This window comes from Vidua chalybeata, chromosome 1 (assembly GCF_026979565.1).
Source record: "Vidua chalybeata isolate OUT-0048 chromosome 1, bVidCha1 merged haplotype, whole genome shotgun sequence".
Classification (NCBI taxonomy): domain Eukaryota; kingdom Metazoa; phylum Chordata; class Aves; order Passeriformes; family Viduidae; genus Vidua; species Vidua chalybeata.
This window is the reverse complement of record NC_071530.1, coordinates 21,480,058-21,497,370: the sequence shown is the minus strand read 5'-3', so window position 1 is coordinate 21,497,370 and position 17,313 is coordinate 21,480,058. Positions and strand designations below refer to the sequence as shown.

At 35.0% G+C, this 17,313-nt stretch overlaps 1 protein-coding gene across 1 annotated transcript in view; it reads left to right on the top strand.

The window, feature by feature from the left end:
* Positions 1 to 2,172: 2,172 nt before the first annotated feature.
* The window catches only part of ABCB1 (ATP binding cassette subfamily B member 1), a 35,426-nt gene continuing 20,285 nt past the window's right edge, over positions 2,173 to 17,313 (top strand). The window contains exons 1-10 of the mRNA XM_053952119.1: positions 2,173 to 2,261; positions 3,009 to 3,069; positions 4,345 to 4,492; positions 7,373 to 7,433; positions 11,027 to 11,218; positions 11,862 to 12,033; positions 13,169 to 13,293; positions 13,973 to 14,144; positions 15,798 to 15,911; positions 16,228 to 16,338. Coding sequence (XP_053808094.1) covers positions 2,173 to 2,261; positions 3,009 to 3,069; positions 4,345 to 4,492; positions 7,373 to 7,433; positions 11,027 to 11,218; positions 11,862 to 12,033; positions 13,169 to 13,293; positions 13,973 to 14,144; positions 15,798 to 15,911; positions 16,228 to 16,338 — 1,245 coding nt within the window. The remainder of the gene's footprint in view (positions 2,262 to 3,008; positions 3,070 to 4,344; positions 4,493 to 7,372; positions 7,434 to 11,026; positions 11,219 to 11,861; positions 12,034 to 13,168; positions 13,294 to 13,972; positions 14,145 to 15,797; positions 15,912 to 16,227; positions 16,339 to 17,313) is intronic.

Here is a 17,313-nt window from a genome sequence, read left to right as displayed (position 1 = left end):
TACAGAAGCTATAGAGAAGTTACAGAATTTTGTATCTTATTAAGTAGATGTAAAATCCTGTACTTCCCCAATTGTCCCACTTTTTAATATCAATTTAGTTGATTCAGCTCCTAGTCTGATAAAATCAGATGTCTTTCATTTTCTTTGCATTACTGTATGCAGGCAAGAGAAACTCTGGTAAAAATTGCTCTTTGTTTTATTTCTATTTCTGTTTCTTATCATGATTGCACTGCAATAGCATTGAGACATTGCAATGAGATAACAGAACATTCTAACAGATCTCATAGTTCTCTCTATTTTCTATTTAAGGCAAAACAGTTGTGAAAGAACTGCATATACTATTCATTTTCTGTTTTTTTTTTAATCAATTGACTTTTCTTTAAATATTCTTACTTTAGTTTTTTTTGTTCCCACTGAAATAATTGGACCAATCCATTAAGATGAAGTCCAGAAAAGTGTTTAGGCATGCAAGTTAAAACCCAATATTCCCAGTAACTGTGGATGGAGTTCTATATAAATATAGCACAATGACTTTTGATAAACATAAAATATTTATTAACTCTTTATATTCTGCTTGACTGGCAATGATAAACTACCCTTTCTAAAGAAATCCTCAATCTGATAATTCTATCTCTATTCCAAAATGTTATAAAAATACTGGTTCACTAACATTTTGAGATTGCAAGTATGCATGACAAAAAACAACAAAAATAATTTTTCTGGGTAATTATCAGATTAAGTAAATTTTGTGTAAGTAAAATAATAGAAGACCTACAGAAAAATTTGTATAAACCTACTTGTCTTCTAGGACAAGTATTTTTATTTAATTTTTCATAAATTTTACTTCTGTAAAAGTGTTGAACATGTCTACTTTAATACATGCATTGAAATAAGGGTTATGAAGTGCAAATAGTTTATTTAAGTGTTTAAAACATTTGTTATTTTCATTGAAGTAATGCCTACAGATACTGATAAAAACAATACATTCCACAATAAAACAAATTGCCCATTTCAAACAGTTTAGAATATAAACATACATTCAAAAATCAGAATACTAGTTAAGCACATTTCTGCTGACCAGAGCTATTTACAAAATACTTCTAAACCAAGTGTGAAACTCATCTTGCTGTTCTGCAGTTACTCAAATGAGGAACTACATGCACTATAGTAAAATCCTGTTTTCTTTCATGCTAGATGGGTAATGTTCTTCTGCATTAGACTTAGAAGATGGGAAAGGAAGCAAAAGATTAAAAGAATTTTGGTGTTATCTGGTTTCATTCTCACTGTGTATTCAAGAATGGATTCATCCTTAAGTGCAACAGTTACTTCGAACATTCAGCAACATCTCTAATAAGGTAAAGAGGAGTTCCTTTCAGTTTTAGGGGCATAATTAAAACAACAATACCTATAACAGGGAAATTTTTCTGGTGGAAAAATAAAGTATTCAGGCTTGTTTTCCCAGGGGACAATGAAATATGCATGCATTCAAGGACTAGTATTATTCCCTTTAGGAAAAGGGAGGTACAGTCCAAAGTGCATACACTTTACTACCCAAGATAAACGAAGCTATTGGAGTGGGAAAAAATCCAAGAGAAAGCTATTTGCTATGTTTGTCTTACATAAGAGGAGCAAAGTCCAATCATGCTGCATGTCCTTAACCATATTAATTCTTCTCAGGTTTGAATAATTTTTCAGAGGAGTAGACACAAATCAGGAACAACCTTTCACGGTATGTCAGTAGTTTGGAGATTTTTTAGATCAGATGTATTTTATAAATTCACAGATAACTAAAACAAATCTAATTAACTACCTAGTCTTTTAAATACACATTTAATTTTTCATTTATTTTGTATATTTGTGCTGCATTGCAGAAAATATTATTCTTATATAATTCAAATGAAATTAAATGAATGACGGAGTTATCAAATGGATAAATACAGAATATAAATGTTTGTAAGGAAACTCCAAACTTCTGGACTTCTTTCAATATGCTTATACTTGTGTATTATGAATATTCACTTTGCAATGTATGATATTAATAACTTTACTGATTGTGATAAGTATCCATATTTTTCTTTCAAACAAATGATTGTTGAGATTACTGTCCTCAGCTTAAGACTGTGTATTTCTCAGTCAAATATTTTACAGGAAACTATCTTCAATAAATTTAAAATGCATTCTGAAAATGAGAAGTATACTGGAGATGGAAATAGTAATGAGATTGTTGCATCCAGCCAGGGTCATGAATCTGAAGACAAACAGTAAGTATTCTTAAATATAATAAACATTATGTATTGAAGCTTATTACACTCCATTACCTTGCTTCATATTTTATTGAAATTCATATTTTAAATCTTCTTTTAACTTATTTCACTAGGAAGACTTAGTAAGAGAAAGCTTTGTATCAACGTAAGAGTAGCACTGATTGGCATATTAATTTCATGCAAAAGGACTATTTATTTTTTCCTTTAAAGGACTAAGTGTCCAAGTATTAACTAGAAAAACAATTTGAAAATATGACAGAAGTTATGTTGGAATAGAAATATTGGACACATTTATGTCATCTGCTAAAAATTATCTTAATATTTTTAGTACAGCAGTCATTCAACATTTTACATACCTTGAACACATTATCTCTTCCCTATCCACTATGTACAAAAGTTTTCCTCTCTTTTGTTTTGAAATCTATACAGTGCTTTAGTTCACAACTTCCCTGACCAGAGAGGAACCACCAGCCCCACTGGTGTTGTTTCACCCTTGAAGGGGTGAACTGGGAAGAACATGACTTAAATTTACAGAAGTTAGGAGATGATGCTACTTATATTGCTGAAGATTTAAATAGAAACATCTCAAGAATGCTCAATAAAACATGTTCATTTTACACAATTTTTACTGTAAAATTATTTCAATATTATAATCTAATTGAACGGCATTGATATGTTGAATTAGTATTTCTGCAAAATGTGATCTGTTTTTAAGTTCACTAAAACTACCACACTTTTTTTTAGCAAGGCAAAGAAGAAGCAGAAGAAAGGGGAAAAACCTAAGGTGGTCAGCCCTTTCACACTGGTAAGGTTTATTCTCTCTATATGTGTGTGCATATATGTACACACAGGCACATTTTAAAGTGTAACAAAAATGGTTACAGTTATGTTAGTATCCTGCATATATGCCAGATATGTTCATACTACAGAATATTGGCTATAGCATAGAAATCAAGCAGTTCTTTTTGTGAATGTAGTTACACTAAAGAAGCTGCCTTTTACAGATAAGTATTCTTAGGAGTGTTCCCTTAGTAAATTATCATCTTAAACACACCCATACCAGATATTTGTTTGTGAAAGACAGGAATTTCCATGTTCACAGTGAGAAGTGTGACCATATACCTGCACTGAGTCTGGTCTTGTCCTCTAAATTACCAGTCAGGTACTGAGCACACTAATTATCCACATGAGTCATTATTCAATCGCCTGAGTCAGCAGTAAAGGGCAATTCCATGCCACTGATGAAAATTAAAATTAAGAATTGTATGTTAAAAGGTTCCAGAGTCTTTAAAATTATCTGAAGTTTTTTCCAAAGACAACCTCTTAATATTTAATTATTTTATTAAATCCTAGGTCCTCTTTTAGTACTGAAATATTTTATATTTTGTCGCTTTAGTGTGTGTAATACACAGCAATGACACAGCAAATTACAGGCATAAAACTATAGTACATTATGGTGGCCAGTGCCCAATTTCTTTGCTTTGCTGTATCAGTTTACATTAGTACAATTCCATCATACAACTATAATTTACATCAGTAAACTTAGTATTTTACAGTACAGAATAAAACCAATGATTTTGTAATAGATGAGCTCAAACCTAATAAAGTTCAATGGGAAGGGGATTTAAGATTTCAATACTTTTTATGATGTCTACTGTACATCCAGTTTTCCTGGCTGCATAATATTGAGTTTAAAGTAAAAACAATTATTGCCTTAGTTATCATAATGCCATTAAAATTTCTAATAATTTGAACTTTAAATGGCATATTTAAAAAGCATAATTTTTTAATGCCTTGCTTTCCTATGGCCTTTCTTATCCAGGTGCAAATACTAGTGTATTAAAATGCCACATCTCTTTGATATTGAGAGTTTATAGTATAAGAGTGCTTACATAGAATGGATTTAGTCCTGTACATTTAAACTGTTTTTAAACTGTATTTCTAAAGACATAAAGTTGTAGGTTTGGGACAGCAGGTGTGCAGTTGATGGCTTTTTCTTTACTTTCTTGACTTTATACACATAGCATCGTGTTAGCTTTCTAATACAACACTTAGAATGAATTTCTCTTCTCACTCACAGTTTCGATACTCCAGCTGGTCAGATAAATTATTAATGATACTAGGCACTCTGCTGGCAGTAGCCCATGGAAGCAGTCTCCCTTTTGCGATGATAATTTTTGGTGATATGACTGATAGCTTTGTTGCATCTGGAGACAAAAATTTTACAGGTAAGAATATATCTGCTATGACAAGAACAATGGCTCCTATTTAAAAAAGAAACAGGCAGATTCACACATCTTGACAGGAGATACAGATGTCAGAAACCACAATGCTATACTATGATGCAAATGAGTAGCTCATGTTCATTGTAATAGAGATACACTGTGGTTGGGGTGACATTGTAGTGGGAGTCTCCTATAGGCTGCCTGATCAGGAAGACCAAGCAGATGAGCAGATGAGGTCCTCTATAGATACATTGGAGCAGCCTTGCATTCACAAGCCCTGTTCTTCATGGGGGTCTGCAACCACCCCAATAACTGCTGGAGGAACAACAGCAGCGGGCATAAGCAATGCAGGAGGTTCCTGGACTCTGTTAATGATAACTTCTTCAAATGATAGAGGAGCCAGTGAGGAGAGGTGCTATACTGGACCTTGTTCTTGCAAAAAAGGAGAGACTGGTGTGGAATGTGAACCTGAAGGGCAGCCTGGGCTCCAGTGACCATGAAATGATGGAGTTTCAGGGCAGCGAGGAGGGAGGACAGCAAGCTTTCTATCTAGAACCTCAGTTGAGCAGACCTGGACCTCCTCAAGGACCTGCTTGGTAGAGTACCACAGGATAACGCCTCAGAGGGAAGAGGGGCCCAAGAAAGGTGGTTGATATTCAAGGATGAACTCCTCCAAGCTCAGGAGCGATGCATTCCAACAAAGAAGAAGTCAGGCAGAAACACCAGGAGGCCTGCATGGATGAACAAGGAGACAAACTCAAACACACAAAGTGAGCCTTGAGAGGGTGGAAGCAAGGAAAGGAAGCTTGGGAGGAATACAGAATACCTGTTCAAGCAGCCAGGGATTAGGTTAGGAAAGCTAAAGCCTTGATAGAATTAAATCTGGCCAGGGTTGTCAAGGGCAACAAGAAAAGCTTCCATAGGTAGGTCACTGATCAAAGGGAGATGAGAGAAAATGTGGGCCCTCTCCAGAAGGAAATGGGAGACCTGGTTATTTGAGATACAGAAAAGGCTGAGGGACTCAATGATCTTTTGCCTCAGTCTTCACTGGCAAATGCTCCAGGCACACTGACCAAATCACAGAAGGGAAAGGCAGGGACTGGGAGAAGGAAGAACTGCCTGCTGTAGGAGGTCAGATTTGAGAATATCTAAGGCATCTGGAGGTGCACAAGTCCATGAAACTTGATGAGATGCATCTGTGAACCCTGAGGGAACTGGTGGAGGAAGTTGCTAAGCCCCTGTCCATTATATTTGAGATGTTTTGGCAGTCTGATGAAGTTCCCATTGACTGAAAAAGGCAGAAACATAACCCTGATTTTTAAAAAGGGAAAAAGGAAGACCCAGGGAACTCCAGACTGGTCAATCTCACCTCTGTGCTCAGCAAGACCATGAAGCAGATCTTCCTGGAAACTGTGCTAAGGCACATGGAATACAAGGAGATGAATGATGATGACCAACATTACCTTTTTAAGTGCAAATAATGCCTGACAAATGTGATGTGATGGCATTTTACAACCGGGTTACAGAGTTGGTGTGTAGGGAAGAGCTTGGATATAATCTACCTGGACTATCTGCAAAGCATTTGACACTGTCCCAGTCAACATCGTTTTCACTAAATTGGAGAGGCATGAGTTTGATGGATGGATCACTTGGTGGATAAGAAATTGGCTGGAGGGTCACACTCAAAGAGTTGTCCAAGTGGAGACTAGTGATGAGTGGGCTCTTCAGAGGTCAGTATTGGGACTGACAGTGTTCAGCAGCTTTGTCAATGACATGGACAGTGGGATCAAGTGCACCCTCAGCAAGTTTGCCAATGATACCAAGCTGTGAAGTGCAGTTGACGTGCTTGAGGGAACAGAGGGAACTTGACAGGCTGGAGAGGTGGGTCTCTGGGAATCTCATGAAGTTCAACAAGGCGAAGTGCAAGGTCCTGCATATGGGTTGTGGCAATCCCAAACACAAATACAGGCTGGGAGAAAAATGGTTTGAAAGCAGCCCTGAGGAGAATGATTTGAAGGTGTTTGTTGACAAGAAGCTCAACATGAGCCAACACTGTAGGCTTGCACACCAGGAAGTAATATCATGGGCTGCATCAAAAGAATTGTGACTAGCACATGGAGGTACCCTCTCTACATCTCTCTGGAGTGCTGCATCCAGCTCTGGGACCCCCTACCATAAGAAGGATACCTGTTGAAGTCCAAAGGACGGCCATGAACACAATCAAAGGGCTGAAGCAACTCCCTTATGAGGACAGGCTGAGTAACATGGGGCTGTTCACCCTGGAGAAGATTCCTGGAAGACCTTATATCAGACTTTCAGTACCTGAAATAGGGCTACAAGAGAACTAGAGAGCTACTTTTTACAAGAATCTGTAGGATGAGGGGTAATGGCTTTTTAACTGAAAGAGGGACAATTTAGATGAGATATCAAGAAGAATTTCCTCACTATAAGTGTGATGAGAGACTGGAACAAGTTTAACAGAGATGTTGTGGATGCCTGATCCCTGGAAGTGTTCAAGGCCAGCTTGGATGGGGCCTTGAGCAACCCGGTCTAGTGGAAGGTGTCCCTGTTCATGGTAGGGGGTTAGAACTGGGTGGACCCCTTAAGGTCTTTTCCAACCTCAAACATTCTGTTCTTCTATGTGAGTATGCTCAGGAAGACTTCTTAATCTCAAATTACAGTGATGTAGTTTTGTAGTCAGTGGAGTTATGACTAACCCTGTATTAGTAATGTTCATTCACATGCATTAAAATTTCCGCCTTTCTTCCAAATCATCTTGATTCAAAAGGAGATGTAGCAACTCCAGATATACTGAACAGCATGCAGGGAAACTAATTTATTAAATCTTGCTCTATTAAAAGTATTTACTCTTCTCTTCCTAAGGAAACACTTCATTGAATTTCACTTCAGATATGCTTGACAAACTGGAAGAAGATATGACAAGGTAATTGAAAATTGATATTTCCTCTTCTTTTTTTAATGTAGCCACACATTTCTAGTCAAGCCATTCTTCTCCCAAGGATGTTTTGCACACTTTAAATGATACAAAAGCAATGATTTGATAATATATGTAACTAAAGATTGGCACAAGGGATTATTTGAGGCCCTGGTAAGATTCTTGAACATTCCCAGCTACTCCAAACAATTTCCCTCTAATCTCTTGCTCTGACCCATCCTGACACATTTCAGGGGTGCTCTCTATCCCAGTGAAATCTGCATCGCCTTCCTTCTTTCTTCTCTTCCTCTGAATTTATAAAGGGAAATTGTTATGATAAAAAATTATATTGATCATGTGTTGGTACATTGAACTGTGGTGATTCACTTGCAAAAAAAAGTTGAATTGTCAGATAGTACCTACTTTGCTACCAAAGCATCAAGTTCAGCTAAATCACTCTCTACAAGTACCTGAAAGGAGATTATAGCAAGATGGGGTTCAGTCTCTTCTCTCAGCTAGTAAGCAACACATCAAAAGGAAATGGCCTCAAATTGTGCCAGGGGAGGTTGGATGTTAGAAAAAATATCTTTGTGGAAAGGATTGTCAAACACTGGAACACGATGTCCAAGGATGCAATTGAGTGACCATCCCTGGGCGTATTTAAAAGATTTGTGGATGTGAGATTGAGGGACATGTTTTAGTGATGGATTTGGCAGTGCTGAGTTAACAGTTGGATTCAAATATCTTAAAGGTCTCTACCAACCTAACAATTCTATAATTATCCCGACTGTAGAAAATGCAGATTTAGATTATATGCTACCTTAAATCTAGCATTCTAGAAGTGGAAACAGCAGAAGACAATAGCCAGTAGGTGCTTCTGCTACAAAACTCCATAAAGAAAAGATTGAATAAGAAGAAACATAAGCTGCTAATAGATGTGTTTTGTTTAAGAGGCTTTATTAACCATTGTCCATACACTTGGTTTATGCAGGATGTCTAAAGTTTGTGTGTTTCTTGTACCACTTCAGATTCTTTTCTTCAGGTTGAACTCTGTTCCTCATTAGATATTGAAAAATGTCTGAGGTACTCTTCAAGGCAATTGTCTTTTTTGAAGAGAAGGAGGAAATAAGGCATTTTCTGTAATAACTTTTGCTGGTTTATATCAAAGTGCATTATAATTTTGGGTAACAGTGGACTGTAAACTTATGTAGCTTCAGTAGTTAATTTTTGCAATAAAAAACCTATAACTATTTATACCAAAAAACCCCAAACCAAAACATACCCAAACAACTCTTTACTGTGAAATAAATGAACAAGTTAGGAGAAGGCTGTTTTTTAGAATGTATGTAATGAGAACAAATCAAGAGGGAATTGGCAATTATGCTTTGTAGGAGAGTTTCTTGCTCCTGCAATATGACATGAATGTAAGTAATGCCTACAAATGTTCAGTGGAATATACTTGTTCCCAGTGATTTGAAAGCAAATTTGAAGGCAGAATTGCAAATGAAATAATGTGTGCATGATTGAAGTTACCCTAACTGTTCTGTGTTTAGTAAATACCTGATGCCTAGCTGCACAACATTTTCAAAGTCTGTCTCGTGTTTATTCCAAAAGAACTTTAAAAATAATTACTAAAAAATTGCTACATGTGAAATTGTAGAATTTGTTTTGCCCATTATTTAATTGGTGAGTGATCTTTCCCTACCCTTATCTTGACGTACGATCTTTGAATTATATTTTTCTCTTCCAAGGCTAGTTGAGGAAGGAAAGTGGGTAGTGTCCTCAGTGGGAACCTGGAATCCAACCAGGGTCAAACCACCACAAATTAACTCTGAAAGTACAAGCAAGAATAAAAAGCAGCCCTAGTTTCCCTTTATAAACAGGTTGTTTACTGATAAATGTATTAATAGCAGCACAAGAATAGGTGTTCTTTTCCAAAGTTTCTGGATAGAGCCTTGAGTTGGCATTTTCACTGGTGTGATGAAGCTCTTTGCACCAACTTGTTTCTCTAGGAATGCCTGCCAGCAGGTCAAATAATGATCAAAACTGTTTGCAAGGACAGAGTTCTCACACAGGTGTGTTCAAGAACTGAACTATACATGTGGACTTTGTCGAGGTTATTACTCAAACAGTTTGCCTAAACTACAACTATTTCTCAAAAGAAAAAGAGCTATTATTTTTCAATGCAATGTGCATTTACTCTCTGATAAGTTGCAGCAGTGAATTTTCAGAATATGTTTCATGAACATGGAATCTGGCAAAGATATGAATCCCTTTGGATATGCTTTGTCAATAAATGAAGTCCAAGCATAAATCAATTTATTGAAGCGATGTAGCATCATAAAGTAATTGTCTAAAGTAATTACTGCTGAATTTAGAATTGGTGTTCTTGGGTTTAGTTTGAGAGGCTTTTTTTGTTTGTGGAGTTTTGATGGAGCCAAATGTGATTGAGGTCAATATTCAACTAACCAGCTTTCTGTTAGGCATTAACCTGATTTTATTAAACAGTTTTGATTAAATGAATTTCATAATGAGTATAGTTTCAAAGTCCTTAACTGACATGTATGATATTATAGCCACAAGAGAGATTGGAATAAAATTTGAGAACTTTAATTTGTTAAGCCATTCTCTCTTAGAGCAGAGCATTTGCACACAGATTCTTGCAATTGCCCCTGCCAAGTTTCATGTTAAAGTTCTATAAAATCAGTGAAAGAGTGAAGGTCACAAGAGTTCACAAAAGGTCATGAGTCAAGCTTTTTGCTAATGGTATACTTTTATGTAGCTACATTATTATAATAATTGCAGGTAATATACATCATAAATATTTAATCATTGATTTTGGTTGTGTTTTGCAAATGAAATCCATTAAGTTATATTTTTTTTATTCTGTTCTGGTGTAAGTTCAATTATAACTGATTGTGATGTAATTCTTCATCAAATCAAAATCGATTTTATTCTTTTCAAACAGTTTAAAGCACATTTACTTCCAGCTTGAGAAATGTCGTGGTTCACATACTCCTGGTTTGGATTTGACACCCTGCTCATAGCACAGGGCTGAATTAATGTAAAAATAAAATATCAGTTATGAATAAGAGATCCAAAGAATTTTTGATCTAATGGCATTTGTTTTCACTAGCTGTAAATACAGTAATGCTGAATTCTCAAATGAGGAAATATTTACTGCATCCATGCACTCATTTATTTATTTATTTATTTACATAGACAGGCATGTTTATTATTTAAATGTGTGTATAATATACATATATGTGATTTGGTCTGTCTATGTGTGTTAAAAATGCTAGACTTTTTTTGGACATGACAAATTTAAGTGAAAAGGGTATTGTTTCAGAAATACAGTTCTAAAAGAATCTTATGAGAAAATACCTACTAAATTTAAAAAAAAAAAGGTAATTCTCACGTTAAATGCTATTCATGGAAAGCTCAGCAAGTTTTGCATTGAAGTGTAAGTTTTAGTATAAGCGTATAAACCCTAATTCAAGTCAAACAGAAAAAGTAAGCATTATGTTAAATTCACACTAGGAAGGTAATTAAAACAATTTTAACCTGATTTCAAAGAATCTTGCCTTTTTATTTTCTTACAGATATGCATACTATTATTCTGGAATAGCAGCTGGTGCTCTTCTTGCTGCTTATATTCAGACTTCATTCTGGACCTTAGCAGCAGGTCGGCAAATAAAGAAAATTAGAGAAAAATTTTTTCATGCAATTATGAGACAGGAAATTGGATGGTTTGATGTAAATGATGTGGGAGAACTTAACACTCGTCTTCTAGAGTAAGTACACTATACCTTTCCCAAAGTTATTTTATCTTGTTAAACATGCAGGACTCAGAAATTTTTATTTTTATTTTAAATTACTTCAATGTGAAACGAAGTTTTCAGATTTCCTCATGGAGAGTCTCAAGGACTGAATTTCTAATACTTCTGATACAGGACTGTCAGAAAAGCATTTTGTTAAGTTCCCTTGCACTCTGAGGATGACTAAAGCCCAGCCTATGTTATTACCCCATGAAGAGAAAACAGTTCATTTCTGGGCACGCTGAGGACTGAAAAGGGTACTGGCTCAGCCCAGCAATGTGAACAGCTTTAACTGCATAACATTGCCTACATGAAATCCTTTATCTTTTATTTCTAAATACCCCACAAGTACCAAACTGATCAAAACTTCGGAGTTAAGAAAGTGAGAGTAGTTTTGCACTACAAACTTTTTCAGACAAAAGTAGGTTTATAGCATTATGGTTTCAAAAGAAATGTGAAATTTTCCTTGGCCACACTACATGATGCTTTATCTTGAAGAAAACTGTTATTAGGAGCAGTAATTGAATAAAAAAGATTCTCTTCCACACATAACAAAACTGGAAACCTCCCTTGTGCTTTCTGCATTTTTCTTCCTCTCTGTATATAATTTGTTTTTCAGTGATGTCTCCAAGATTAATGAAGGAATAGGTGACAAGATTGGATTACTTGTGCAATCACTAACAACATTTGTGACAGGATTTATTGTTGGTCTCATAAGAGGATGGAAATTAACCCTTGTAATACTAGCAGTTAGCCCTGTCCTGGGACTTTCAGCAGCCCTCTGGGCAAAGGTAAGTTAACATGTACAGTGTCAGGTTTTATATGAATGACAGATAATGAAATAAATCTACATATCTGTAAGTCTTAGTATAAGAATGTATTGCTTAGAGCAATTATAGCTTTAGATAACACTTAGGCACACAAGCTCTTAGATGAACTGTGTATCAGTTAATCTCTCATTCAAGGCCAGGTCAGATGGAGCTCTGAGCAACCTGGTCTAGTGGAAGGTGTCCCTGCCCATGGCAGAGCAGCTGGAAGTAGCTATCTTTAAGATCCCTTCCAAGGTCATTCTACAATTCAATAATTCTATGTAATTTGAATATTATAATTCCTATAGATTGGGTAGACTTGTTTGATTTGAAGCTGTTTATGCTAATACAGCACATACAGAGAAGGAAGCGAGATATATGTGTAGAATCCACACCTGTAACTCTTTAACTTACATGTGTACAAGTACTTTTTCTTTTGAAAGAAATAATTGCACCTCCTGGAAAATAAGAGAATAAATTAGAAAAAAAACTTTGTCTCAGACACAGAGGTTTTTTTGTAGTTGTTAAGAGATTTGGTAAGAAATTCTATACAGACCTAAATGAGAGAAGGTCCAAATTTCCATGGGGCTAGAGGGACTTATATTTTTAAAATCTTCAGATTTTTATGGTATTTTATTTTCCTTATATTGCAAAGATCATGAAAGCTTTCACTGTCTTGAGTAAGTATTTTGCAGAACAGGTAGGATTAGAAGTGTATGTGCCAAGTAACTCAGCTGGCTGAGTCTTCACAGACTGTGGCCACTTCTTCACAGTCTAAGCTACAGGGTCCCCTGGCTAAGGCAGCCAGAGATGAGAATGAGCTAAGGAGATCTGCCTGGGGAGAACCACACCAGCTCACTATGACTACTCTTCTTATCTCTTGCACTGGGTGAAAGCAGAAGGGAAAGTCCAGGCCTTAGTTGTTTACAACATGTAATCTGGAATTATTTGATTGAATTCACAGCATACTTAGGAATTTGGATATTGGACATTCTGCACCCATGCCTAATATAGTCAAAAGGCTTCATATTGGAACATACTGATTGTGATAAAAGCCATTTTGTGTGCTTGAGTTTATTCTGGTTTTCATATGTCAAAATACTTGATTCTGTATTAGGTTCTCTCTGCTTTCACTGACAAAGAGCAGGCTGCATATGCAAAAGCAGGTGCTGTTGCAGAAGAAGTTCTGGCAGCAATCCGTACTGTAATAGCTTTTGGAGGACAGGAAAAAGAAATTAAAAGGTAAGAGCAATATTTGCTTTCATCAGTGGATTTTAAAATAGTCACTTCAAATGGTTTGAGATTTTCTTGTATATTTTCTGTCGAAAGTCTTGTGCTTTCTGCATTCTTAGTTAATGAAAGATTGTTAGAGGCTGTCACAAGGTTTGCTCCATGTTGAAAAACAATTAGTTATTTTTCTAGAGTTGATGTCTCTGCATTAAAAGGTATGCAGACTACTTCAAATATCTTACCTTGAGAGCTTTAGACAAAAGAAGACCCTGTTCTGTGAAGAGATGATGAAATCCTTGGTAATCTAATCTGATTACTCAGTAGTTGAGAAGGTGCTAACGAACAGTATCTCTATTTCCATTGTACTGTAAAATATAGATCTGGTGATATGTTTTAACCTTTAATCTAGAGTGGTGGACAATCAAAGTTCACTGATCTGCAGAAGCAGCTTAAATGCCAGTCCCTGATCTGCAATGACCTTTATTTCTATATACCAAGTTGACTAATGCTGGCATTTTCAGGGGTTACCTTAGAAAGTCCACGCCTGACTAGCAGGCTTACCTTTATACAGTCTTAGGGCTAGATATTTTATGTACCTAACTGCTTCTTTTTCTAATCCATCCACAGAGCTTTTGTGGTGTCTGCTCTGGTACAAGTGTGAGTCTATTTTGAACATCTATCTTTCTTCCAGATATCATAAAAATTTAGAAGATGCTAAACGGATTGGAATAAGAAAGGCTATTACAGCTAATATTTCTATGGGTGCTGCTTTCTTACTGATATATGCATCATATGCACTGGCATTCTGGTATGGAACTACTTTGATCTTAACTGATGATTACACTATTGGCAAAGTTCTTACAGTAAGTATTAATGTTCTCAGTAACAGTGAGAAATAATAAAGAACAAACCTTAAAAATGGGTATTTGACTGTAATGAGAATTATATCCCAAAACTGGCAAAGTAGCATCCCTTCTTAACAAAAAGATTCTCATCACAAAAGAAACATGTTGTTTCTATAGGATCTCAAAATCTATAAGAACCCAATTAAAACATATATGATTTTGAACTGTTCCTATATATTTTCAGATTTTCATAAAATCAGACCGATATAGAAGCAGTTCAATCAAAAACTGAAGTACAATACCCTTTCTAGTTGCTATTTGCTTTCTGGACCCTGACAAGGGTTTCTGCATTTTTGGGATGCAGAAACAAATACTTTTTTTTAGCTGTTGTGTAATCTAAGCAGATAATTTTCTTAATGTTTTACTTAAATTTTGCACCATGAGAGGTTGGAATCACTTCTCAGTATTTTTAGAAATTGAGGGGGATAAAAATATACTTGTGACTAGGAAATATGTCACCATCTAGTTGAAGGAAGAAAACCATAACACTTAAGTCATAATTTAATTGTTCTCTTGATGTGGGAATCATTCCAATTTTGTATGAAATACGAAGTAAACAGGATAAGAAGAATAATTTTGTTAACTATAATGAAACCCTGCCAGTTGACCATATGCATATATTTATATATTTTTTAAACTCCCTGTTTTGTTTATGAATCACTGAAGTTTGTGAAAAATGTCTCTGATATGTGTTTTGGCTCTTTTGAACCTTTTGTACAAGTTGGCATATGGAACCTCTGAGTGAAGTTCATGACCTTATGTGTAATTTATTCAGTACAAAGTATTTGCAAATTCTATTGCAAATTGTCTGTGTTGTAGTTCATCTAACAATGTTTTTAGAACATGGATGATGGATGATGCATTATCATGTGTAAAATCTGTGAATAACCCTTGTTCAAGAGGATGAGTGTGACAGACTTTGCTCTGACTACTATGGCTATTATGTTCTCTGAGCAGGGTGGTTTAATTGCTTTTGTTTTGATACTAACTGAAAGCAATAAACTGCTATTCTGATAAAATGATTATTTTTTCTCTTCTGCTGCTGTTTCTTGTTTGCTTGCACTTCACTCTTTCATTGAAGCAGGGGATCCTTTATTACTTTTTGATGAAGAATTTGTGTTTCTAGATTTCTCTTTCACTGTCTCTTTGAAAGCAGAATGATAGTGTTTTGCATTTCTGTTGTTCTGTTGGAAAATATATAATAAATATATATTAATAAATATATATAATAAATATATATAAGACTTTCTGGTCTTTGGCCAAAGAATGAATTAGTACAATAAACCCTGAGACATCAAATGCAATTCTAAATTTTTTTGTCATAGGTTTTACAAGTCTGAGTCACTTTTTCACTTTTTCTCAAAGTATTTACAAAATTAATGTTGTACAGCTTCTCAGTTCTGATCTGAACCTTAAAAAGCCCTTTTCTTAATGTTTTTCTCTGCTTAAGAGAGACCTTTTCAGTTTTAATTCTAGATTCCTTAAACTTCCCTTAACAGACATGGAAGCTCCTTACCCAAAAATACCTAATGTAAATAAATAAATAAATAAATAATATATTTTTCTGCTTAAATAAGAATGAATACATGCCTCTCTAAACATTTCTTTCAGGTCTTTTTCTCTGTATTGATTGGAGCTTTCAGTATTGGACAGACTGCTCCGAGCATAGAGGCATTTGCAAGTGCAAGAGGAGCTGCCTACACCATCTTTAATATAATAGACAATGTGAGTATCATTGCCCTCACTATCATTTCAAAACTTTTTTTGAAGGTAAGAGACCCTTCTTTTTAAAAACAGGAACTAAATTAATGGAAAAATTTTATAAGAAGCTTAATGGAAAAAAGTTATAAGTATTCTTGCATGAGCATATCATCAATGTAGCAGTGAGGGAGCAAAACATTGTACAATTTAGATCTTTCAGAAATATCACCTCAATTACTTAAAACACATGTTTAATGTTTCTGCAAAATAATGGTGCACTCAAGGACTTCTTTATGAAAAAAATATTGGGTTTTTTTGTTTTGTATTTTATTTTGAACAGGAGCCTCAAATTGACAGCTATTCAGAGACAGGTTACAAACCAGACCACATAAAAGGGAACTTGGAATTTAAAAATGTTTACTTCAATTATCCATCCAGACCAGATGTTGAGGTACTGTAACTGAAACTTTATATACATATTATAGTTGAACACATGTGTTGGGAAAAAAATCATTAAAATGTCACATAAATTAATTTTTCTCGAAAGTCTAACAATTTCAGATTGATTCTCTAATGTATATAAAACTACCTTGTCATCACAGTGATTTTAGCTAGATTTATTTCCACCTTAGGTAAACATGTGCAGTTTCTTGATTAATTTTTTTGTCTAATGCCCTAGTTAGTGTGGCTATGCAAAAAACTATAAATATATATTTCTATCAGAATCTAAATTTACAATCCTATCTCAAGCGTTTATGTGTAGTAATAATAATGAGCTAATAAGTTTTAAAATAATTGCAAGGCAGGTCTGTTATGAGTGTATCTGAACCAGGAAAAAAAGAAAGCAGCTCCAGCAAGGACTTGCTGTATATGGAATAGAGATCAGAATCTATATTTGTCTAGACAGAGAATAAGTTTCCTTTTTAAAACATTGTCATATATTCAGAATCTCAATGCAGTGATGATAGACAACATATGAAGGATAGACAACATATGAATGATTCCATTTCCATGGAGAGTGTCTTCGCATTACATAACTGTTTCCTTCCTTACCTTGAAGGAAAATCACTGACCTTGATAAAGTGACCTTTCTTACTTTTGATAGGCAGAAAGGAAATACACTCATCTTTTAACCATGACTTTTATATAGCTTCCCTGTAGTCAGCATGATAAATTAAAGAAAAAGGCGAGGCAAGATAATGGAGAAATTTTGCATTTTATTGTTTCTATATTATATTTTAGTTATGAATAGTAGTATTGTTATTATTTTGTCATATGAACTGGTTAATGAGACAGGTAATTGAGAAGTGTGTTGTATAATACATTGATAATGAACCAATTGTGATGTAATTATAAGGAAAATTAAGCTGAAGTTATCAGTAATCCAAAATTTTGATCTACATGTTTATAAATTTTATTTTTACCA